Source organism: Grammomys surdaster, unplaced genomic scaffold (genome assembly GCF_004785775.1).
Source record: "Grammomys surdaster isolate TR1022 unplaced genomic scaffold, NIH_TR_1.0 342, whole genome shotgun sequence".
Lineage (NCBI taxonomy): Eukaryota > Metazoa > Chordata > Mammalia > Rodentia > Muridae > Grammomys > Grammomys surdaster.
In genome coordinates, this window is record NW_021604761.1 from 860,123 (window position 1) to 886,078 (window position 25,956).

At 48.2% G+C, this 25,956-nt stretch overlaps 1 protein-coding gene across 2 annotated transcripts in view; it reads right to left on the minus strand.

Annotated features, from left to right (window-relative positions):
• Positions 1–25,956, minus strand: part of Arhgap39 (Rho GTPase activating protein 39) — an 86,556-nt gene that overhangs the window by 2,065 nt on the left and 58,535 nt on the right. For both annotated transcript variants that reach the window (XM_028778816.1, XM_028778817.1), the window contains exons 3-10: positions 19,689–20,108; positions 13,178–13,261; positions 10,861–12,214; positions 9,424–9,985; positions 4,514–4,606; positions 1,542–1,615; positions 744–943; positions 16–107 (exon numbers count right to left, since the gene is read on the minus strand). In XM_028778816.1, coding sequence (XP_028634649.1) covers positions 16–107; positions 744–943; positions 1,542–1,615; positions 4,514–4,606; positions 9,424–9,985; positions 10,861–12,214; positions 13,178–13,261; positions 19,689–20,108 — 2,879 coding nt within the window. The remainder of the gene's footprint in view (positions 1–15; positions 108–743; positions 944–1,541; positions 1,616–4,513; positions 4,607–9,423; positions 9,986–10,860; positions 12,215–13,177; positions 13,262–19,688; positions 20,109–25,956) is intronic.

Genomic DNA, 25,956 nt, shown 5'->3' on the forward strand with positions numbered 1-25,956 from the left:
ACATGTGGGGCTCACCAGGGACATGGGGGTCCTCCAGGCCTGTAGGCACCTTCCACTGATCCACCTGCAGCTTCAGGGCATTCACTTCATCAATGTCACCAGGGACCCTAGGGAACACAGGGCACATCTTAGACTGGTCCTAGTGCTAGAGCTGGGAGTAGAAGAAAGCCCCAAGGACCCGCCAACCAGATAGTCTCAGGCAGGGTAGGGTGACTCAAAGCTTTGTTGCACTTTTTGGGGCATCCTATCCATGCACTTGGGTCAGTGGTGAGGGACTCTCTTGGCTTCTCTGCAGCTGTTTCCTTCTGCAGGCCACTAAAGCCCACACTTGCTTCCCTTCTTGTCTTGGGGGCTCGGACCTCCCTGGTCCTGACAGGCAAGTCATTACAATGGTTGACACTGCATAGGCAAGTGCTATCACAAAGGCTGTGTATGTCACATTCCTGTTCACACAGGGTGATGAACTGGGGCTGCTGCATGCCATCTCTGAAGCTCTTGTCAGAGGTGATGTCCTTGCTGGTATCCAGGTATATTCTGGATCCATTGTGGGCTGTCTTTATTGGCCATGAGCTATTTGAGGGGTGGGGTGGAGTGGCGACACAACCAACTTGCCTCCTATAGACGGGTCATCGCCTTGTCTGTCTTGGCTGCATGGCCCCTAGACTTAATGTCCCTGATATTAGAGATATAAACATATAACTGTGCCCCCTTCTCCCACCCACAATCTGGGGTTGGCAAGGCACCTGAAGATACCCTCCGTCTGGTCACCGTTGAGTGCCAGGACCTCCTCAGAGAGCCGTGTCTGTACCCAGGGGAGCTGCCTGTCAGGATAGCGCTCTTTCTGCATGCTCATCACCTCCTGCAGTGCACTGCCAAACATGGATGGGCTGAACACTGCGTTCTTGGCATGTCGTATCTCCTCCACATTGGGCTTCTTCAGGCCCTGTAAAAACAGCCCAGCACTCAGGTCCTGTTGTGGACCAGCCTCCTTTCATCTCTTTTCCCTAATTCTGGTTCTTGGCTCAGTCAGAACCAGGGACAACCCAGACCCTGACCCAAGTCACTAAGGGGGTTTCCCATCAGGCCATCTGCAGCACCCTCAAGCATGGATATGCAGAATGGTGGAGAGGTGAGGGTTTCCACCACAGGACTGCATATGGCAGTGCCCGTCTGCTGCACCTCACCATGCCGGATGGAGTTCTTAAGGGCCAGTGCAGCCAGGGTGCTATTCCTAGGCTCTGGGAGGCATGGTATAGCCAGGTGGATGCACTACCTTACTTGGGTAGGTTACCTGATATCCTGTCTAGTGCCCATTTGCATTGTTCCTCAACTAGAGGCTCAGGCATGGCCACAGACTCTTACTACAGGGAAGCACAGGGTTTCCTAAGCCTTCCTAGTTAACACTAGGAAGCGTTAGGACACTAACAGGCTGGGCACCTCTGTCAGCAGGTACTCTGACAGCTGAGCCTCACTATCAGGCTTCTGTATGGGCTGGAGGAAAGTCATTTGCCCTACCCTGCTTTTCCCAGAAGCATTTGTACCTTCTTGGCCCCAGTCAGGGCTGCCTTCTGCAGCTTGTGGTAACAGTACTTCGCATAGGTGCTTATTGCCACCCCTAGAAGAGAAAGGGTGGCAGTCAGCCTGGTGTGGACATGTGGGATACAAGGGCTGAGAACAGCAATTGCAGGGTTTTCACCCACCCCTGAGCTGACAGCAGCCCATATGTTCTCCCAGGGCACAGCCCTATAGTGCAAAGACCCAAGAGGAGAGGCAAGGGGAACTTCCCACACCTCTAGGAGCTAGGGTGGGAGAAATTCCTCTACCAGCCTTCCTACAGCCACCAAAGAAAACAGGCTGGAAACAAAGCACTTCCCTGTAAGGAGTCATAGGCAAGAAAGGACACACCCAGGCCTTTAATTCTTCCTTTCCTCCTTAGGTGACCCTAGCAAGACCTTTAGTCTTCCCTGGTCCCAGAGGAAGAGGCTTCTGGATGAAGTATCTAGTGTCTTTGGCCAGCACTGGGGCAAACACAGTTCTCCAGCAGCTCTGGCTTCCTTAGAGAGGGGTAAAGTTCGAGGCAAGAGTGTCAGGGAGAGGGTGAACAAGGCTTGGCTCTCAGTGGAAGACAGCATCTAGAAGATATCAGTGTTTTGTGCCAGCACTCTAAGCAGAGGCTAAGAGAATGGTAGGGCTGAAGGCCTGCCTTCCTCTCAAGGGAGGGAGCTTAAGTGTTGGCACACTCCAGTGACAGACAGACTTAGGCTTGGTATGAATGGAAGATAATGTCAAGTGTCACCAACTTGGTCCTGACAAAGGGGAGGGAGATGACAGAACATGCCAAGAAATGTCATGGACAGACCACCACCAACTGTGTGCTTCTGGAAAACAGACACCCCTCCTCTGCAAGTTCCTTCTTCTGTGACTCCTAGCTTGCTATCCAATGGGGTCAATGAGGCCTCTAAGTTTCTTGTGGACATCTAAGGACTTGGGAAGGTCCTTAGACACATGTGTCCATATCCCATAAGTTTATTTTGCCTCATTAGAACACTTTACCACAAAATAGTTTATTCACATCTGTAAAAGGGGTTCCTTTCTAACCAAAGTAATTATAGATTTCTCAGATGTTTAAGTCTTGGACAATCTGCCTCAGGTCCCAAGACCCTGACAGAAGATTGTGGTTTTTGTTCTCAGCCAGCTGGAGACAGTACTCAGCTTTCTACTTCAGGCACCCTACCCTTCAGGAGAGCTGTAAGGCTCCCTTGTATAAGAGTGGATAGTGCTTCAGTTCTTCCCCTGCCCTGGATCGGCTCAGCAGATGACATCTGAGAACAATGGAAGGGACACAGGCCTGATGCCTCCTGTTCTGCATACTCAGGGTAGCCTTGTCTGAGAGCTGCTCAGACCACAGCATTTCCCATTTCTACCAGTTCTCAGCTGGGGGTGCGTATGAGAAAAACCTCTCTGGACTTTAGTTTTTCAGTAGGATAGGGACTGAAATAACACCCATCTTACAGATGCCTGAGAATGGTTGTCTGGGAGCCAGTTAAGTGTTAGGCAGACAGGCTCTGGTGCTGTGGTGGTAGCAGGTAGGCCAGAACTAAGGCTGGTGCTACATGTAACCCAGAGTCTAGGTAGCTGCAGTGATTTCTGCTGTGTGCTGAGTGTCCAAAGTGGATCAGGCAGTGGTCATTGCCATCCCATAGAGACCTGTATTTGTATGAGGTCCGCTCTGGGTCCCCAGTCCAGCCTTGTTGGACCTTGGCCAGAACCAGTTTTAAAGTGAGGAGCGGCTTACACTACTAGACTTGGAGGAGCAGTGTCACCGGTTTTTACTATTGCAGCAGGTGCACCAAGACTTCTTGTGTCTGCTGGTCCTCACCCTGCATAGCCCAGGGAAGAAATGCTCCTCAGTGTCCTACATGAACTAGTCTGGCTCCAGAGCTCTGCCTAGTTCTGCTCCAGGTTCCACAGGAGCTTGTTTCCTACAGTGTTTGCCTAACCTCACAGGTAATTGGATCTATCCAGTTCCCATGCCGTGGAGGTTGGGCAAGTAGGGTCTTTAACTCTACTACTATCCGCATGGGCAGTCTCAACATAGGCGTGCTGGGGCAGCTGGGAGGCCCCAAGCAAGGGCAAGTTTCAAACACTACAGAAGTCATCCTGGCCTTCGTGTAAGGCTCTCCATGGTCTGCAGCTTCCTCTTGGTCCAGTCTGTTTTGTTCTACACACATTTCATCTACAGAAAGCTCTCTGGCATTGTCTCTGGTCCCCGTGGGTAGCACACAGTGGCAAGAGCTTTATGAAGAGTCATACAAGGAGCATGAGGCAAGGGTTCCAATACCGTGGATCGTGGCCTGGTGGAAGCAGCTCTGTACTAAGTTGGTGCAGGCAGGTCAGCGCTGCCTTGAGGCCTTTTGAGGAAGTGGCAGCACTGAGCTGTCACTGAGAGCTCTAGATAGGGAGGTCACAGCCTTCCCTGGTGTTCAACTGAGCAGAGTGGCCTGACAGGGCTCAGGGGAAGAGCAAGAAGGATGCTGGTGGAAGAAGGCAGAGAAACTTTGGGCTCCAGAAGGCTTTGCTGGGGCCACCAAGGGAAAGGGAAGATTCCCTGTTGATAATAGGGTGGGCTCCCCTGCCCCCAGAGGTACTAGGCTAGAGGATAGGACTAGGGAAGCACTTGCCACAGGACAACCAGCTCCTCCACCTGTGAGCCTCACCCCATGGCCAGGCCCATTCACTCACCTGGGGGTGACTCCAGGCCTTCACAGGTTAGTCCTTGTTCCCCCTGTCCACCAAGAAGCAAGCTGTGGGTACCGCCAGAAGAGGTGCACAGCATGCACCGTTTCTCTAGGTCATTTTGGCACCCCAGACCTCCAGTTTTTGATTGCTTGGGAGGCCCCAAGCCTGAGGTTAGTGTCCCTCCCCCAGCCCAGAAGCGGTTAGAGAAGGCCAGGCGGCCATGGCTGAAGAGCAGAGCGGTGCAGAGGCAGCGCCCAGGCTGCAGAGGCCCTACCATCTGGCTCTTCAACATAAGGCTTGGGTTTCTTTCTCAGTTTGGACTTCTTCTTACTGTTTCTTTCCAGAAGCTCTTTTATGTGCTGTGTCACTGGGGAGCAAACAGAACTGTGAGGACCACAGGACATAAGCCAGAAACCACTGCCCATGTGGTTCATACACTTGGTGGCAAGGAGGCCCCTGGGTCTGCTGGGGGTCTGTCCCCATCAAGCTGATGACCACGTGTCTCTGGAGACAGGCGCCTATGTGCACACATAGGTCAGTGTGAGACGCTGGTGCTGTATGACCTGAGGGCCTGATGTGGGTGGGAAGACAGAGGGATTGTACTGCTTAGAGGGAGATACAGTGTAGCTGGATCACACATCTCTGGCCAAGAGAAGTTTGGGTCTGGGCTCCTGAGCTGGTGTTTGGTCCACACACCCACCTGCTCCAAAACCAACAGAAACCAGTAAATGACAGTGACTGGAGGCTCCAGTCTGCGTGGACTGCTACCTGTGACAAAGTAACTTAGTGCTGCCGGTGGCTTGTCACCTGGTTGAGGTCATGCCTGTCAGATTTCTGCACTGTAAGTATCTTCTCCCCCCACTTCTCATCAATGCACTCTTTGGAAGTCAGTCACGAGGAAGAAATGTGTTAAGGGTATTTATTCTATACTTTGGTTTAAGCCTTACCACTAGGAAGTTTTCAGTTGGTTAACATTCCTGAATAGCTCCTGTTACCTCTCCCTCCCCATGACTCCATGTCAAGATCTGTGACTGAACACAGAGCTTCAGTGCATGCTAGGCAGGTAGTCTAACACTGAGTGACAGTTCCAGCCCTTACTTTACTTTGTGAGACAGGATCTTCTTTAAATGAGCATGGTGGGCCTTGCCTCTTTTCCTCTTGCCTTAGCATCCTGGGTAGTGATATAACAGTACAGCACCAGGCATGGCTAAACTGCCTGTGCTTACCTTGGGTGCTGAGGACTGAGCTCACAGCCTTGGGAACACCTGGCAAGGGCTCTGCACTGAGCAATAATTGTAGCCCTTGCATTTTTGAGGTCTTGAAATTTTAAGCTCTTGCTGTATAGTTCAGGCTGACCTCAAACTCAAGCCTCAGGCCTTCTCTGTGCTGAGGACATGTATCAGCAACCTAGCCACTATTGATATATCTTGTCAGTATATCCCATACTAGGATGAAATCAGTTATTTCTCAAAAGGACTATGGGTTCTTATAACAGAAAATTCTAGTTAAAAACCAAAAAAAAAAAAAAGAAAAAAAATTGGGTGTCAGGTGTGCGTTTCCTTATTCAAGCATCATTGCTTTTGAGGGCCTCTCAGCAGACAGAACAAGCAAATATATGTCCATTAATCCATGTATATACATGCATATCTATAAATACTTCTGCAGGTATGAATTTGTGTCTCTATTAAAGTACACACAAGTTCAATAGGTGGTGGTGGTGCACACCTTTAATCCTAGCAGAAGCAGAGGCAGGTGGATTTCTATGAATTCAAGGCCAGCCTGGTCTACAGAGCAAGTTCTAGGTCAGCCATAGCTATACAGAGAAACCCTATCTCAGAAAAAAAAGGAACATAAGTCCACACCAATGACCGCACATTAACCCAGCACCACACAGCTCAGTCCACATGCCTTTGGACATTGTCTGCAACTTGAATAGCTGGCTTTTCATTTCTCTTTTAGGGGAAGTGCTGCAGACCAGCCCAGGGGTCTAGACACTGAGCTCCACATAAGCTCCGCATCCTCTTTACGATACTTTGTTGGATATTTAATTTTGGTAGTTCAACTTTCCAACAGATAGTGGTTTTGGTATTATATAAAAGTTACTGTCTAAACCAAGAAGACAAAGGTTTTCTCCTATAACTTTTACAGTTTGGGGTTTTATGTTTTGATTTATGATTTTTTTTTTAATTCTTGAAATAGTGTCTGCGTATGTAGTCTTGGCTGCCTTAGAATTCCCTCTGTAGACCAGGCTGGCCTACAGATCCATCTCCCTCTGTCTCCTGAGTGCGTGACAAAGGGGTGTGCCACCATACTTGGCTGGTTCATAACCCATTTTGACTGAACTTTTCATACAGTGCAAAGTGGAGGTTGGAGTTAATCTCTTTTGTGCTTGAAAGACCTTCCACCGCTGAGGAAAAGGGACCTGCTCTGAGTGGTTTGTGTCTGGGACCTCTGTGATCACAGATCTACCTCACACAGACCAGACTTTGATTTCACCAGATCTACAACAGCCAGTGGTGGGAGGTCCTCTAACATGTTCTTTTTCATTAGCCACGTTCCACGCTGCCCCTTACTTACATCCTCTAGATAGCCCCTACGCTCGTAGTATCCGTTTTCTAAGTGCTGTGCCTCAGGCCACTTGGGCTTCCAAAGCAGGTGCTGCAAATTCTTGAGCGGGTAAGGCAGGACTCATGCCATACTCTACCTTCCCTGAACCACAATCTGAGTTTTTGGGACAAGATGTCACATGTAGCCCTGGCTGGCTGAACCTCTATATAGACCAGGTAGCCTCAAAATTGCTGCAGTGTTTGTTTATATCGCTTCTTTGTTGTAGTTTTTGTGCCATACAGGGTGACAGTAAGGGTGAAACAGTTACTTAAAAACAAACAACAAAAAATCCTGTACATTTGTTTGTTTGTTTGTTTTGTTTTTGTTTTTCGAGACAGGGTTTCTCTGTGTATCTCTGGCTGTCCTGGAACTCATTCTGTAGACCAGGCTGGCCTCGAACTCAGAAACCCGCCTGCCTCTGCCTCCCAAGTGCTGGGATTAAAGGTGTGCGCCACCCCTGCCTGGCCAACCCTGTACATTTTAACATAAAAAATTATGATGAGCCATTTTAAAAAATGCTGAACTGGGTAATGGTGGTGCAAGCCTTTAATCCCAGCACTCAGGAGGCAGAAGCAAGTGGATCTCTGAGTTTGAGGTCAGTCTAGTCTACATGATAAGTTCCAGGACAGCCAGGGCTACACAGTGAAATCCTATCTCAAAAACAAAACAAAAAACAAAAAACAACAACACCCCCCCCCAAAAAAAAAACAAAAAAACAAAAACAAAAAAAACCAAAAAACCAAAAAAACCAACAAAAAAAATGCTGCAGTCCCATCTCTGCCTCCCGAGTGCTGGCATTATGAATGAGCACTGCCATGCTGTACTGGGACCCGTGTTCTTGAACAATGCTGTTTACTCCTGTTGAGGAAGGGATGGCCAGGTTGTATGTAGAGGTCTCTTTGGGGCTCAAGGCCAAGCAAAGCTGCACACAGGCAAAGTTGAGGCATTTCAACAATGGAGATGGCTTTGACTGTAAGAGCAGCCCAGGCCCTGTAGCCTGTGTGCTGTCACCAGTTGGTTGCTTACCATTCAGAGTGCAGAGGCAAGACTTTTGGGGTGCTGTCAAGCTGCAGCCCTGAAGCTAAATCCATTTTCCTCTTTTGTGTAAGCCAGAACACTATGGGTATAATACACTGGGAAAAAAGCCCACATAGACACTGTGCCGAAGGGCAGCATCACAGGAGGTCCAACAGAAACAGCCCAGTTACAGCCTTCCTGGCTAGATGACCCTTAGGCCTCTAATCACCTCCCAGTCTTCATTTGTTTACTAACTCACTCAAGGACACTCCTGAGGTGTTCCATGGGCCTCATGCTGTGCTGGCAGAGATCTATTCCCATACCCTACAGCTCAAGTACACTTGAGGCTCTTCAGAAGAGGGCAAACAAACGGTCTATGAGGCCAAGAAAGCACAGCTTCCAGGACCCCTACTTGTAGAAAGGCCTAAGAGCACCAAAGACTGGGGTTCGTGACTTCTCCCCTCGAGCTCTGGGAATGCGACTGTGGTTCTCAGCGCAGCTGTGAGAACAGACACATGCAGGCTCAGCATCGCCAACCCCCATGCTGGAAGCACACGCCTGGGATGGAAATCACACGGACTCTGAGACTTCACTCACACGTGGCTGAGATGCTACATGCTTCCTGTGCTTGGCACACCTTCTCCAGGAGCCTGTTCAAGCCATGCAGCTTCTGCCGTGTCCTCATGTGTGCACAATGGCCCAGCATTATGAAAACCGATTACCCCATACCTGCTGGGGACAAGGCCTAGAGGCCCTGATCAGTTTCTAGAGAAACAGCCCAAGAGACTCTTCTCCTCCCAAGAAACAATGAACAGGATTGTGTGATCTAGTTTGCAAGCATGCATGTGTACATCAAAACATAAGCTCTGTGCCTATATTCCACAGGTACTTAGAATTGTTGATGTGGAGGATGGTACCCAGCTACCCATGCCCTGCCTGACCCCACTCTAGCTAGCCCTGGGCTCAGCCCAGCAGCCCAGCTAGGAGAATTATGATGTATCTCTGGGCGTCTTGTTCTTGGTCCTAAGCAGCTATAGGCAAGTGGGTTATCTATGACAGTCCTACCTTCCAACTTCACAGGGCAGCTCAGCTTAAAGTGCCCATTAGCTGGCTGAACCTATGTGATGGGCCTATAGATTGGAGCGTGGTGACACAGCAGGTCACCATGTTTTTCCTTGCTTAGGCCACTGGCCCAGACCCTACATAGAAGACATCCTGCGCCTCTTTAGCCATCTTCGCTTACCACAGGATAACAAAATTGAGTGTAGCAAGGGTATCGGGGCTTGATAATGCCTGTCCCATGGTAGGTTTGGAGTGGAGTGGATACACAAGGTAATATGTCTTATTTCTGCCAGGCCTGCTTGGGAGCTTCTCAGAGTTCAAGAAGGGTTCTCTGAGGCCCACAAGCTAGAGGAAACTAGGGTTTGGGATTTTCCAGGGGACTGTATATTTCCTTGGAACTGGCCAGTGTTACTCAGCATGGCTAGGAGCCCTATCCATAGCCCTTACCTCAGCAGTAGCAAAGTTGGGGTGCTGAGGGCCCCACATGCTGGGCCTTACCTTTGGTGTCGTTAACGGGGTCCATATGCCGGTAGATATAGCCCTCTAGGTAGGAGTGGAACTTGGGGGTTGGTGGGAAGAAAGCCAGGCAGATGGCCATGAGCTCCCAACCGCGGGCCAGGCTCTCTAGGCGAAAGTTCTCTGTGGTTTGCCGGCATAGCTGGATATACAGCTCATCCCGTAGGCCCTGTGCACTCCAGCCTTTGGTGGCTATCTCTAGGGCTACATGCAGTGGGTCTGCCTTGGCCCGCCTGTCACCCATGTACATTTGGATTAGCTTGAAGATCTCACAGGCTTCCTTCTTCACATGCCGGTCACTAGTTACAATCATGGGCTTCTTGATAGACTCGCTGCTCCAGGCCAACATGTTGGCTATGGACACTTTTCGCCGGAAGAGACCCTGGGTGTGCTTGTTGAAGTGCTTGGAGGCCCAGTTCTCGATGTCCGTCTCTGAGGAGGGCTTACGCAGCGTGAATGTGGGGAAGACACAGCTGGAGCTGGGAACTGCACTGCGATTCTGCCGGCTGCTCTCAAACTGGGCGCAGGCACCAAGGTCCTCAGACTGGGAAGGACAAATGGGACTGGGCCATCAGAGGGTGGGTCGAGCAAGCAAAAAGGCCCAGCTGGACTACAGCCCTAAGAGTAGTGAGCCAGCAGGTGAGGCTCAGCTTGACCAGCAGATATGACTAAGAAGCTAAGGACAGAGTGACAGTCTTTGCCTTTGCTCTCAAGAAACCTGACTGTGGGTGAGGAGGACATCTCACAGGACTTCTTACATGGAGATTACAACTCACCTTGCTACCAAATAAGGAAGGCTAGCATCCCACCTCCCAGAGGCATAGCCACCAACCCCATTCCCAACTCTGCATGACCCTGTGACCTTAGTGCTTGCTCAGGGATGGAGGACCTGGCTTTTATCATCTGTCTGGGGCTTGACTCTGCAGGCCTCTCCCTCTGCCTTTATAACAAGAGCTCCTCCTTTTCTTAAGGGTAGCTTTGTCCCTAAGTATTGTTTCCTACAGCCTATGGGTCTCTGAAGCCATGTGGAGACCCAATACAGCTGCTGCTCAGAGTTCACAGAAGCCTTCCTCAGCGGGGTGGAGACAGACCCCTGCACCACCTCCAGACCTGTGTTCTAACTCTGGTGCTGCTGGGCTGGTGCAGTAAACCAGCATGGATGATAGACCCAGGATCTTGGGACCTCTAGGTCCCCAGGAGGACAGACTCATGGAAATGTACTTAGGCCTTGGTGTGGCATCCTACAGTTGAACCCTTGCCAACAACTATATGGGGTCTGAGACTCAGGTCCTAAAAGCTCCAAGTATCACACTCATGCCATGGATGGCCAATATAACAAGGCCCCATTCTGCCCGGTGCTGACCTCAGACTCTGCTTGCTGGGCCCAGAGATCCCATCCACCCTGCCCTGTGCCCTCACCTGTGAGGGATGGAGGTAAGGCTCCGGTGAGGCCAGGTTGGTCTGCACAGAGATGCTTTTCTCCAGCAGGATCTGAGGGAAGCCAAGCTTTTCAAAGGTGCTCCGCTTCCAGTGCTTGCTGTCCTGCTGTGCCAGCGCCTCATCCTCACTGAATGCTCGCACCACAGGCCCAGGCATGGGCAGTGGGACAGCACCGTCACTCTCATACCCTGAACCATCTTGCTGGGAGTCCCAGCTGCCCCTCTGCTTCATGTGGAAGTGGGCTTGCTGCGCCTCCCAGGCCAGTCGGGCCTGTGCCAGGAAGGGCTCAGGTGTGCCTCGTACTAGGTCAGCCTCAGCCTTTACTGGGGTAATGCTGGACCTGCATGGAGAACGCTCTTCAGTCAGAGGCTGCTCTCCTAGCAGGTCCCCAGCACCATCAGTGGATGAGGTGCTAGGGACTTGGCACAGAGAGGGCTTTCTGTTCTTTCTCTTACGAGTGCCTGGGGAGTAGCCTGTGGAAGACATGGTGTCCTGTTGACTGGACCAGGACATGGCATCCTCCTGGGCTTGGGGCAGTGGTGTGGGTGGTTGGCTTGGGCGTGACTCAGGCCCTTCCATGGTACTGTAGTCTCCTGATCTGACCCCCAGGCGCTGGTCTCTGAGCAGGCATGGGCTGGGCTGCAGGGAGTAGGTGCCACCACCTGGGTTGGGTGCATACTTGTGTCTGGGCCCAGCTCTAAGCTTGGGGCTGGAGCCCGCTTGCTCCACATATACCAGCTGCCGCACGTACTCTTTGCCCACAGGACTGTATTCCAGGCTCAGAAAACGCTCAGGGCACTTTTGCTTGGTGCGCATCAGCTGCTGGCAGGGTGATGTTGGGGTCTGTTTGGTAGTTTGCAGGAATGGATGAGGCTTTCGACCTGGTGACCTCTGTGGTGAGCCTGTCTGGTAGGGACTGTTGGCCTCAAACTGTACATCCATGGGGGGCTCATCATAAATGGGGGCCTGGTATTCCACAGGAGGCTCCTCATAGAGTGGGGGTTCATAACCATAGCGTGGGGAGGAGGGCTGTGAGTCACTGGAGGGCTTTCTGGGTTGTATCAGCAGTGGGGAACAGTTTCCAGAGAGCTCAGCCCTCCTTAGGAAGGGTGAGGGCCGCCTCTCTGGAAAGAAGACAGTGCCATCAGTGTCAGGGACAAAGGTCTGCAGGTTAGGTGAGTGCTGGCTGCCAGATGGTCTTCGGTGATGCCCCCCTGGTTGGTTGTCGGCAGGATAGCCATTGCCCTGGGGAGTGAGGAAGCTGGGTTCACGGTCAGCAACCTTGATGAGCATGCGTTCCTTGTTACCAGAGTTCCATCGAAGTGAGGAGGTCCTGTGTGGAGAGTGGACACCCAGTTACTGGCAGAGCTAAACCCAGCCCCACAGTCCAGCATCTTCTTCATGGTTAGGTCCTTTCTGAATGATCCTGTGTTCTTCCTGGAGCTCACAGTCAATGCTGAGGAGCCAAGCACCACAGGAGCACTGCAGGGTCCAGGTGCAACAGAAGGGTCCCTCCGGCCCCTGATTTTAAGGGGGTAACAGCTCCCCCACGGCTGGCAGGGTTGCAACAGTGCTTGCCAGCTGAAGGGTAGATGGGGCCATCTGCCATACAGAGTGCACCTCCTCAGCCTACGGCAGTGTTTTAAGGGTCATGAGAAATCTCAAGCCTTGTGGCTGGAGTGGAGATCTGACTTGTCACCATGCAGATACGTCTCAACCAGACCATATTACTGATGAGAAAATGAATCCCAGGGAGGCCTGGAATACACCTGTAGTTACATAGTTACTTAGGACTGGGGCAGAATCTGATTTCCTTCCATACCCATCTCCATTTAGGGAACAAATTCAATTGGTTGAGCAAACTCTCAAGGTCTCTCATGTCTTTTAATTTCTTCCCCAGTACCAATGCTGTTCCTGGGTGGTGTGTCCTGTGTTTAGGACCCCTGGCCATCCTCAGGCAGAACACTCTGCCTTATGCCCTACATTTTGCCACAGCAAACCAGTCACCAAGAAATAGAAGTGACTGCTACCATTTTGTTAGGGAACCTGCTTCTTTCCCTGGGACTATCTGGATCTCCTGACTAGGCCTAGTAAGTGCTCTAAAGTATGGGGTCAGTATCACCCAGGGTAGAAGCTAGGACAATGCTGAGTGTTCTGTGCTCACACCCAAGATGCTGGTGATCTTTACAACTTCTCCTAGTGCTCCTGTTGCTTCTTGCTTAACCAAACTCTGATCCAGCCCACCCAGGAACACTTAGATCAGTTGACAAGTGTGTCCAATATCAGGCAGTTCTACCTGTAGTGAAGGAGCTGTCCGTCAGCACTGTAATCCCGGTAAACCTCATAGTCCTTTTCCAGGAGCACACCTGGTGGTGAACAACTGAAACATAGCAGAATGAAACAGACATGAGTCTAGGTGTAGCACAGCAAGCACACAGGAGTCCAGCACATAGGACTGCCCCTCACTCCCCTGGGGTGACCTGGGTTGCGCTTCTTATGTTCCTTCGTTTCTTTTTTTCCTTTAACCAGAGACAGTCTTATTTTTGCTTCTGTACGGTCATTCAAAGGACTGAATGAACAAGTGGCAAATATTAACAGAAACTGCTGGTTTATATATCTTCAAATATAGAGTTATGACACAGAGCAAAAGCTAGAAAATAATATATGACATATGTAAACACAACTGTAGTAACCTATGTCCCCATCTGTGCTGAGCCTGCTTGGTCTGATCTATGGTGAGACATAGCGCTATCTGAAAGGAGGAAGTAGACAGAGTTGTTTGACTTATGGCAGGAGAGTAACAGGGAGGGACAGAGAAGGTACATGTGCAAGGACTAGGAACAAGACTTGTGCTTCAGGGAAACACCGGGGCCTAGCTGCTTCACAGAATCCTGGAGGAGCTAGTTAATTTGTGATTTCATGAATGGGTTGATTGCCTGTCAACACCACCACTAGGTGGAGACAAAGCCTTCAACACATGAATCTCTTAGGAAAATAGAGACAGTGATGAACCACAGATGAAGCACAACTTGAAGTAAAAATTGCCAAAATGTGTTGCAACCAGCCATGTGTGTGTATTAAAGGCTTAGGAAAATATCAAGTATACTAGAAAGAAATCTTTGGGGAAATGTAAACTTATGAGGAAATATAAGCCAATGGTTATACGTTTCAGTAGAAGGGCTCCACAGAAACTACCATGAACTATGGAAATGCCAGTATCAACACAAGCTTCACGTGAACCATGCTCACACACCCAGCTTTAAGTGATTCTACTAAGATTGTGTGTGTGTGTGTGACAAATAAGAGCTAAATATTCTTGATTTGCCCCACCATGCAAGCATGCTATAAGCTAAACATTATACTATGACTTTTTTCTTAAACTAAGAGAAAACATTTGAAATTTTCTGAATGACAGGTTTTTCTGATAAAATGTTTCAGTTATTAGCCTAAGGCTAGCCTCAAACTTGCGAATCTCTTCCTCAGACTTTGAAACACTGCTGTCAGAGGTGTCCCACCACATCCTGTATGCCTAATGTTTCTTAGTGAATGAAGTCTACAACCCCAAGACAAATGGGATGTTTGACGGCTCAACCTCAGACAGTATCCAGCTGCTTTATGTCCCAAGTATCAAAACGAAAGAGGAGGTACAATATCATTCCAACATGTCTGTAGAGATATAACTGCAACGTTTTCAGACAAAATGCAAGAGAAATTTGTTTTAAAATCTATCTAACTATGTGACTAATAAGATCCTACAGAACCATCAGGTGCCATTAACCTGCAAGGCACGATAAAGACAGGCATCAGCTGGGCATGGTGGCTAACGCTTGCAATTGTAGCATTAGGGAAGATGAGACAGAAAGACTGCATTAGTTTGAGGCCGTCTTGGGAGACATAATGAGCTCCATGTTAGTCTGAACTATAGCACGAGACCCAGGCTCAAATAAACAAAAACAAACTAAAAATTAATGTCAAGAGAAGAATCTAAGAGCGTGAAATTGCTAAGTGATGACTGCTCAGCTCAAACTACACTCGAATGGATCTTTCCTTGGCAACAGCCATCTGTGTGAAGAGGCAAAGTATTGTCACAGTTCACAACATATGAACGTTTGCCATTGGTTTTCTTTTGCCACTATATATGGTCTCTGTGTGTATGCATATATGTGGAGACTAGGACTGTCATCTATCTGATGCTTGTTGTTGCTGTTTTCGAGACAGGGTTTCTCTATGTAGCCCTGGCTGTCCTCAAACTCATAGATCCTCTTACCCTGACTCCGAGTGCTGCGATTAAAGATGTGTAAAACCATGCCCGTGTTTTTTGAGACAAGGTCTCTCTATGTAGGCTTGGCTGGCCTGGAACCCACAACATAAACCAGGCAGGCTTTGAACTCATAGAAATCTGCCTGTCTGCCTGTTTCTGCCTCCTGAGTGCTGGGATTAAAAGTGTGTCCCACCATGCCTGGTTCCTATGGCTGGCTTTTTTTTTTTTTTAAATAGGTGTTGGTATTCAAATGCAGGTCTTATATTTCCACAGTAGACAGTTTCCCGACTAAGCCATCGACCTAGCCCTGCCATTGGTTCTGACATCAGGGACTGTCACTGCTCCTGCTCTTTGGAGCAGCCACACTGGCAAACTGCTGTTCACAAGGTGCCTTTGGCTCCCTCTCAGAACATGGCCCTCAGTGCTCTCTCTGTTGAACAGATGCCCTCCTTCCATCATGTGTAGTGTGACTGTCCTCACCAGGGCAGTGCTCTGGCTAATGAAGCACCCTGCACAGAGGACAGCCAGTCAGCTGGACCTGGCCCAGAGTGAACACCGATGGTGAAATTAGCAGAGGAGGGCACGAGAGTAATTCAAAGTAAATGCTCAAAGTTAGAAGGGGAAGGAAAACAAAAAGGAAAGCTGAACAGACTAAGGGAGATGACTCGGCAGGCAGACAGCAGGCAGACACTTCCTGATGACCAGAGTTCAATTCCCAGAACTCAAGGAAAGATAGAAGGAGAGAATCAACTCTACAAAGCGGCCTTCTGACATCCACATGCATACTGTAGCACATGTACACTACTCCCCCCCACACATACACGTAAACCACCACCACCACCACCACCACCACCAACAACAACAACAATAACAACAACAATGATAAAGTTTAAAGAAGAAAAAGAAGGCTAAGCAAGGTAAACAGAGGCAAAAAATAGACAAAAACATAAACTGACCCAAGCTAAAGCTGTGGAGACGAGGAGCTGGGTCTCTGAGCTTGCTGTTTGGTAGAGTGTTTGCCTAGTTTGTATAAGGCTCTAGCACCATGTAAAACCAAGTGTGATTGCACATGCCTAGACTTTTACTTAGGCAGCAAAGATAGGAAGTCCACAAGTCCACGGTCATCTTTTGGCTATATAGTAAATTCAAGGCCAGCCAGGATTACATGAGATCCTGTCCCCAAAAAATTAAAATGAAAAAGGTGGGGTGGAATGATGGTTCATCAGTTCAGGTGCTTACTGCTAGTGTGGAGGACCTGGGATATGTTACCAGCTTCCTCTTAGCAGCTCCAATGGGCTGTAGCTCCAGTTCTAGGGGATCTGATACTCTCCTCTGGTTTCTGAGAATACTAGACACAGACATGGTACACAAACATGCAGGCAAAACATTCACACATATAATAAATCTCTTTTTAAAAGTAAAAGTATTTTTTTAAAAAGTTATAGAGAGTAACACTTCCATTTACAGACGTACTAGAAGAAAAAACAAGGGCTGAGGGGTTGATGAGATGGCTCAGTGGTAAACAGGGTACTGCAGTTGGAGGAGGAGAAGGAACAAACTTTAATCCCAGCACTCTATTTGTTTGAGACTAGCCTGGCCTACATAGCTACATAAAAGGAAGTGTGTACCGCATTGACAGAGGACTCAAGTTCAGTTCTCAGCACCCACATGGGCGGTTCACTACCACATATAACTCTGACTCCAAGGGCATCCTATACCTGATGCTTCCAGGAGTGCTTGCACTCGTATGCACACCCAAACACAGACACTAATTAAAAATAATAAAAACCAGAGCTGGAGAGAGGGCTCAGTGGCTATGAGCACTTGTTTTTCAGGAACCCAGGTTCTATTCTGAGCACCCACATGGTAGCTCACAACCATCTGTAATTCCAGTTCTAGAGAATTTGATACCCTCTTCTGATATCTGTGGGTACAAACATACACATGGTTCATACACACATGCTAGGCAATCATACACATTAAAAAAAAACTCAGAAATTTATGAGGATCAGTGAGTTGAGGATCAACAACAGGTTAGAATACCTGCAGCTGGAGTCCTGGGGAGAAAGAATAAATAAAAGCTTCCAAAAAAACTGCCAAAAATTTTCCAGATTTGATGAAAGCTTTATAGCCACAAGCCCAAAAACCTCCACAAATCCCAAAGAACAAAGGAAATGGTACAACAGAAAACCTTAGGTCAGCCTTTTGAAATCCGTAATAGCAAAAAGTTAACCACAGTAAAAATATAAGACGTAAAGGTCTGGAGTGTAACTCAGTTGACAGACTGGTTGCCTAGCATGTGCAAGGGAGGTCCTGCGTTCATTTCATTTCCTAGCACCCCAAGAACTGGATGTGTTTGCTGACTATATCTATAATCCCAGTATCCCAGAGGTGGATGCAGAAGGATCAGAAGGTCAAGGTTATTGTCAAGTATACAAGTTCAAGGCTTTTGAAACCCTGCCTCAAAACACAACAAACAACAAGCAACAGCAGAAGTGGTGCTGAAGAGTTGGCCCAGTAGTTGGGTGCACTTGCTGGCTAGGCATGTGGGCACATACTTGTAATCCCGGCACATACACAGGGTTTAATGGGAAGGCATATTTAAGGGTGAATTTTATTTGTCCTCTTTAAAGCCTATTTTTGTGTCATACCAATAATTTTAATCTTTGGGTATTTAAGACCATGCAGGTGGCCAGATGGTGTTTGCACACAACTTTAATCCCAGCACTTGGAAGGTAGAGGCAGTCAGATTTCTGAGTTTGAGCCCAGCCTGGTTTACAGAGTGAGTTATAGGACAGCCAGGGCTACACAGGCAAACCCTGACTCAAAAAAACCAGAATATTAAAAAAAAAAAAATATTGTATGTATATGAGTGTTTTGCCTGTGGGTATTTGAGCAGCCACATGTATGTCATGCTCAGGGAGTCAGAAGAGGAAGTTGGATCCCCGAGAACTAGACTCACTGAGGGTTGCTAGCCACTATACTGGTACTGGGAATTGAACCTGGGTCCTCTGAAAGAGCAAGAAGTGCTCATAATCTCCTTTCAGCCCTGAGATTTCATTTCTTTATTCGAGTTTTACTAGTTGGATCCTATTTGTGAGTGTGGTTTTGTTTGTTAGAGGAGAGGATCCTAGTAGGCCGATCTTGAACTCCTAAACTGGAAGGGATCCTCTTGCTTCAGCTTCCCAAGTGCTGGGGCCAGTCTTGTGCCACTACAGGCAAGCCTCCACTTGTTATGGCACAGACACCTCTGGCTCCTAACTTCTAGGCAGTCTGAATTTTGGGTCTCTTTAGTATCATCTCTTCCGGAAACTTCTGCTGGAGACAAGGACTGTTGGTTTAGTTGGGATTTTTTTCACAAACCCACTTGCCTAGCCCACGTGGAGCTTTCTCTCGTGTCAGATACACATGGACATCACTAGATGACTACAATACAAACTCAAGGACGTGTCACGGTAAGAAGATGAAGTCAGTCAGATATAACACGTTAACAGACTGAAGGAAGAAGCGATCATCTCAGAGGCCGACTGCCAAGGTTTGACAGGATCCCCGAGGAACAGGAATGAGAGGAAATCATCCCTGACACAATGATCCTTATGAAAACCCCAGCTATATATTCAGCAGAGAAATACTTGCTGGAAGAAGGTCTGGTCTGATTGGTTTCTACCTTCCCCACTGCCTGCCAGGCCATGCTATGCCCCCTACCACACCACTGTCACACTGTCTGCCCTGCCTGGCTGAGGCTCTGGGCCTCAAGGGGCATGTTTGGTCTAAAGCAGCACTGCCTGTTCCCAGCATATTGCTGTCAGTGCCTCTTCTTAAATTTCAATGAGCCCAGCCCCTAAGAACAATCTCTCTATCCCTCATGCTGCAAGAATCAGAGGCCGTTCAGCCTCTCATTCTCTACAGATTATCCAAAGACTCAACTCTGAGCAGACACATCCCCACTGAAGGTGCACCAGCAGCCCTCTGGAAAAGGACAGCAGCAGGCCTCCAGATGTCTAGCCTTTCTCCTTAGTATCTCTCTTCTCTTCTCTTCTCTTCTCTTCTCTTCTCTTCTCTTCTCTTCTCTTCTCTTCTCTTCTCTTCTCTTCTCTTTTTCCCCCCCCCCCTCACTCCCCTCTCTCTCTCTCTCTCTCTCTCTCTCTCTCTCTCTCTCTCTCTCTCTCTCTCTCTCTCTCTCTCTCTCTCTCTCGTATTTTGAGCCAGGGTCTCACTTAAACATAGGCTGGCCTCAAACTCATGATCCTCCTCTGCCTTTACCTCCCAAGTGTTGAGATAATAGGTGTCCCACACCACACCTGGCCTTACTTCATTTTCCCTTCCTCCAAGGCTTTGTTCACTTCTGCAAGTGACTAGTGACATTATCAATAAAGACAGGTGGCTAGCCTGCCTGAAAACGCCGGCCCAGCAAGTACTTTAAAACCTTATTACCATACAACTAACAATCTTGAAAGCTGCATGCAGTTCTCTCTGTCACCTCAGCCCCACCCTCTTCTAAGCACGTAGCTCCCCCCAACCCCCACCAACCCACTTGACTCCTCACCTGCTAGTGTCCTCCTTCGAAGTGACCAAGGTTGTTGCCCGCCCACTGCGAACTGGCAGCTCCTGTGCCTTTTCTTCGGGCTCTGGCTCCAGTGAGGAGCCGGTGCTACCATCACGGCTGCCCCTCCCTGGGCTGCTGTCCGCAGAGGCACGCGGAGACTCAGTGTTCTGTTTCAGCGTCTGCAGTTTGGCCAAAGGAATGATGTCGCAGTTCTGTGGGCGATGCCACACAGTACGCTGCGAAGCAGCGCTGTAGTAGTAGAAGCGTGACGTATTGGGGTCAAAGAGCTCCCACCACTGGTCCTCGCTGGTACGCTTGATGCGCACGCCGGCTGGTGGGTCCCACACGCACTCCCCGGTGACCAGGTTGGCATACATACGTTCGCGCGTGCGTGGTTCGATGATCTCCACCCACTCCAACCTATAGAGGACAAAAGTATCAACCAAGACCTTGGCTCTCACCTTACTGTGCAGGGGCTTCCACCAGCTGCTGAGTGCTCCTGCAATTTCCTAGGAACCCTCAGGGCAGCAGGACCACAGACTACTGCCCCCGTCTGGCCCTCAGCCTGCAGCCCTGCAATCCTTTCTATTTATAAAGAGGTAAGTCACTCTACACAAGGCCGTGTTCTTGAATACAAGTATGTTTGATGTCAGGATGCAATTTGTTTGTTTGTTTGTTTTTGTTTTGTTTTTTCGAGACAGGGTTTCTCTGTGTAGCCCTGGCTGTCCTGGAACTCACTCTGTAGACCAGGCTGGCCTCGAACTCAGAAAACCGCCTGCCTCTGCCTCCCAAGTGCTGGGATTAAAGGCGTGAGCCACTACCGCCCGGCCAGGATGCAAATGTTTAAAGATTGCTTTCAAGTTTTTGATAATTTATGGCTTAGTTTTATTTTTGCGTGTGTATGTGTACAATGCTCTGACAGGCCAGAAGAGGGCAGAAGTCTCTTCTAGAGCTGCCATCACAGTCTGTTGTTTAAGCCGCCTGTACTATAAGTTCTAGATGAGCACTCAGTCTGAACCACTGAAGCATCTCTTCTGCCCCCCAAAATTAGGGCATGGTGGTGTTCTGGGCAAGGCCCCTACCCTCTTTAATATATGTCTGATCCTATAGCCCAGGATGGCCTAAAAACTTGTAGTGATCCTCCTGCCTAAGCTTCAAGTGGTAAGATTACAGCAGGCCTGAACCATGGCACCTGGCTCTGTAAAGGTGTAATGCAATACAAGGTGAATGTCAAAGAAGGCCCACCACAGTTCATAAGAAAGAAACTGTACAGCCTTGTTTGAAATGACACACACCTGTTTGTATTATACGGTTCTGTAAGAAATCATCAGACAGGAAAGCAAAAGAAAAAGAGGTGGGTGGAGGGATGGCTCAGGAGTTAGAGCACTTGTTGCTCTTGCAGAGGACCCAGCTTTGGTCCCCAGCACCCACATGACAGCTCACAACTGTCTGTAATTCCAGTTCCGGGGGATCTGGTACCCTCTCCTGACGTCTGTGGTGCTCATACAGACATGTAGGCAAAACATATAAACAAATTAAAAATAAAAAAAAAAGAAAAGAGGGGCTGGAGAGATGGCTCAGCGGTTAAGAGTACCGAATGCTTCAGAAGGTCATCAGTTCAAATCCTAGCAAGCACATGGTGGCTCACAATCATCCATAATGAGATCTGATGCCCTCATATGGGTGTCTGAAGACAGCTACAGTGTGCTTTGGGCCTGAGAAAGTGGGGCCTGGAGTGAGGGGGGGAGGGGGGGCTGGAGCAAGCAGGGGAAGAGCTAGCAGGGCCGGAGCAAGAGGGAGAAGGGAAGGGGAAAAAAAAGAAAAGAGAAGAGGTGTATAGGAGCAGTGGGATGGGTGTGGCTTTCCCTTGGCCTCTCCAGCTATCTCTGTGCACGTTTGTGCACACATGTGAAGATACGTGTTCACACTGGGAAGCTGTCCTCAGTCACATCTCCAGCTTATCTGAGTCAGGGCATCTCACTGAACCTGGAACGCTGTGTTGGCTAGACCGTCCAGTGTCTCCCTGTACACAGTGCTGGGTTCTAAGCGTAAGCTGCTGAGTGCAGCTTCTCCATGGGTAGAGAGGAGAGGGACACCGGCCCGGCCTCACGTCCCATCAGAACAGGACCAAGCCCTTTCCTTCTGTCTCCCTTTTACTTTTAAAATGATCTTATCTTTTTTTTCAGACTTTATAATGAAAAATTTCAAACATATGAAGATATACTAAATTAGAACAATTATTTCCACATCTGTGCTTTTTTTTTGTGATTACTAATGTCAAACACTTTTCTCAAATTGCTGAGAAAAGCACAGTGTTGTTTTCTCCTCCTGACGCACATGAGCTACTTCAGACGCTTGTTCTCCTAGATGCCTATCAACGATGTCTCACCAGGATTGACTCTGTGAATTGTCTGTTTATTCTCTTTTGTTTTTTAAAGAAAACAAGTTTTAATCTTAGTGACTTGAATTTATAAATCCTTCCCTCATGGCCTTTTCTATTTCTTTCTGGGTTCTATTCTACTTGTAGGTCAAGCATGGTCTCCCATGAATTGACTTCCCAAAGTTTTATAATGCTGCCGTTTATACTGAGTCTTGGATCTGCCTGGACTGACTGTGTCTGCCTGTGACATTTCATCTTGCTAAACAGTGTCACTGTTTCCATGACCGACAAGAGCAGCTTTACAAGCGAGCATCTCTGTGAGACCCTTCTGCTCTCACCTCTGCCTCAGCATGTGCCTTTGCCAGGGAGCTTAGGAAAATGAACAATCTTGCAAAAACCTGTTTTCAAACTTCCCAGCATTCTTTCCTTCAGTCCTGCTTGGGTTACTATTCTTCCTGTCCCCCCCCCCTTTTTTTTAAAGACTCTTTTCAGCATGTAGCCTGAGAGAAGAAACCTCGGCTTTGCATGTAGTAAGCGTGTATTTGTTCTGCCCCTGAGTGACCTATCCCTCACCTTTTACCACTCCCTTTCAAACAGAGATTTACTATGCAGTCTGAGCTATCCTTAAATTCATAATCCTGTTGCTTCAACCTCCTAAACACCTGCTGCACGCCACTGCACTTGGCTCTTAGCCATTCTTTTAAAAACTTTTATTTTTTATTTTTTTATTATTTATTTATTTATTTATTTATTTTTGGTTTTTCGAGACAGGGTTTCTCTGTGTAGTCCTGGCTGTCCTGGAACTCACTCTGTAGACCAGGCTAGCCTCGAACTCAGAAATCCACCTGCCTCTGCCTCCCAAGTGCTGGGATTAAAGGCGTGCACCACCACTGCCCGGCTTTAAAAACTTTTAAAACTGCATTTCTATTTATTTAGTGTCTGTGTGTATGGATGTTTATTTGTGTGTGTGTTTGGAAGTGAGAGGACAACTTGTAGGAGTTGATTCTATCCTTCCACTATGTGAGTCCCTGGGATCAAACTCAGGTTGCCAGGCTTGGCAGTAGGCACCTTTACCTGCCAACCCTAGCTCTTGGCTATTCTTAACCTATTTTTACTTCCTCATGAATTTTGGAATTCATGGCCTGCCAACTTCCATACAAACTCTGTTCCTATCTTTGTAAAATCTGAATTAATTCTACCGATTGATGAGTGGAGAACAAAAGCATCTCTGTGGCACTGACACCTATCCAAGTGGTATCAGTCCAGGTCTAGGGCCTGTGTGCTGCAGGCTCTCGGCATACTCTTCTTTGCCCGCTCAGCCCTCTACTGGCACTGAGGCCCTTGTCCTCCAGCTCCCACATCCTTCAACTTAGATACGCTGCACTCAGCATTCCAATGCTGGCAGCTCTGGGATCTGTTTTTGCAGTTCACATGTGAAGCCTCTTTTTCTTTGTGTACTGGGTCACCACACTGGTCTGCCTCCCTGTCTTTTCCCACTGAAGGCTCTACACTTCAGATATAATGCAGAACTCTCATGTTCCTAGCCAAGAGCCATACACTGTGATGGTTTGAATGAGAATGGTACCCATAGGGTCATGTTTGAATAATTGGTCCCCGGTTAGTGGGTCAATTTGGGAAAGATTCAGAGTGTGTACTTTGTGTTGTGGGTGGACTTGGAGATTTCAAAAGCCCAAAAAATTCCCAGTTAGTATTCTCTCCTTCGAACCCCCCTTCATGCTTGCAGATAAGGCTATAAGGAAGCTCTCAGCTACTGTTCCAGCACCATACCTGCCTATCTGCCACCATATTCCTCCCCATGGTGGTCATGGACTAACGCTCTGTAACTGCAAACTCCCAACAAAGCCTTTCTTCTATAGTTGCCTTGGTCATGATCTTTCTTCACAGCAGTCTTTAGACTAACTGAGACAGCAGTGGGCTTTGATGTGACAGGCCTGACCATGCTGTTGTTTGGGGGACTGTGGAAGCCTTTGGACTAAGAAACTGATTGGATGCTGTATGTGGGGTTTAAGGCCATGTAGTAGAAGCTTGGAGAGAGTAGAGCTGAGAGCACTGTGGACTCCTGAAACCCAGCTCAAGAATTTCAGAGGGGAAAGATATCAGCAACTGGGGAGAGACTATTCTTGTGATATGTGGTTGCTTTCTGTACTTATTCTAAAAAATTGCCTTAACTTAAATTGAAAAGTAATGCACCAATTCCCTTTACTGAGGAGAGTTCAAAACAGCTTAATATCAACTCTGTCACATGGTTATTCGGTCACTCTTATGCAGGTCTACAATGAAAATGAGCAACTAGGACAAAAACAAACAATCAAACAAACAGACAAAAACAAAACAAAGTGTGCAGCTGAAGGAGAAAATCAGCACCAGGAAGTGTAATGTTGGAGCCAAGGCCTGTGCTGAAAGAGAAGGAGAGGCAGGAAGTGAAATGGAGGAAGGGGGTGGTACCCTCACACACCGGAAACATGCAGGAAAGGCCTGCAGAATTTTCTGCTCCTAAGAAGCAACAATAAATCAAAGCTTATGGAGATGTAATTCAAGGAGTGGTGTAGGCTCTCCTCGGAGACCGGCAGAACTTGGGCAGTGCTTCTTTTTAGAGTCATGAACAAAGTAGTTGTAGAACCTTTCTCCAAGGTTAAGGAAAGCCACTGAGGCCAGATGTATAGTAAGGAGTCCTGCATGGAGGCCTGAGAGGCCATTGTGGGAAGCTGTGAAGGTGAAAGCAGGATGCAGCTGGAGACATCAAGATGTGAGGACAGCGAGTAACCAGCAGAGAGGGGAGTGAGTGGCAGTAGACAAAGCTGGAGGGGTGGAGCCATCAACCCTTTGACATCACACAGGGAAGGCCAGGAACTGGAGTTTACCTGCTGGGTTTCAGCCTTGCTTGGGTCCAGTACTTCCTCTCTGTGGCCCCTTCCCTCCCTGTTGGAAGGGTGATGGTAATTTCCTCCCTTCATGGTATGTTAGAAGTGTATGATCTGCTTTTTGTTTTTGATTTTTACATAGGGCTATAGTTAGGAGTTTGTCTTGGTCCTCAGAAGAGACTTTGAACTCTTAAAGTGTGTTGTGTTGCAGGATATTTGATCAAACTGTGAACCCCATTATTGTGTTATTTGCTGGAAAAATCTGTTTCTAGTGTGTCTCATACCTTAATCCCTCTGGCTGGAATACAGACACACCCTTAGTACAAACCTTTAATCCCAAATAATGAAGGTAAAGTTAGTTTGTAGAAGGAAGTGCCTATGTTTGAAAGTGATGTCTAATTGAGTAGCAGACAAAGTGATGAATCAGAGAAAGATTTGACAGAATAGGACATGCCCTACTCTCAGGAAAACAGAGAGAAAAGAGGGGCTACTTAAAAGAGAGCAGTGCAGAGGGAAAGAACAAGCTAGACACAGGTGAAGATGGAAAAAGCCAGAGAATGAGGAGGAGCCAGAAGATTAAACTAGATTGCCAGAGTAAGTATGAGGCCAAGCAGAGCAACCCAGTCAGAGGCTGGGAGAGAAGCCAGATTGAATTAGTCAGCATAGAGAGGATTTTGAACTAGCCAGTCAGAGTTCAGAAAGAGCTAGAAAAGGTGAGCCTATTCAGCAGTAAGTCTCAGAGGCTGAAAACATTCTAGGCCTAGGTTAACAACCTTGGAGATAACAATTATATCTGGTGAATAAAAATTACTTTTACAGTGTGAGACTATGAAAGACTAGGGACTTCTAAAATTGAACTAAATGCAGTTTGCAGTAAAAGTCTCTACAGAATGAGAATGGCCCCACATGCTCATGTCTCTGAGAGCTTGGTCCCAAGCTGATGCAACTGTTAAGAAGAATTAGGAGGTGTGACCTTGGAGGAGGAGGAGCAGTGTCACTGAGGATG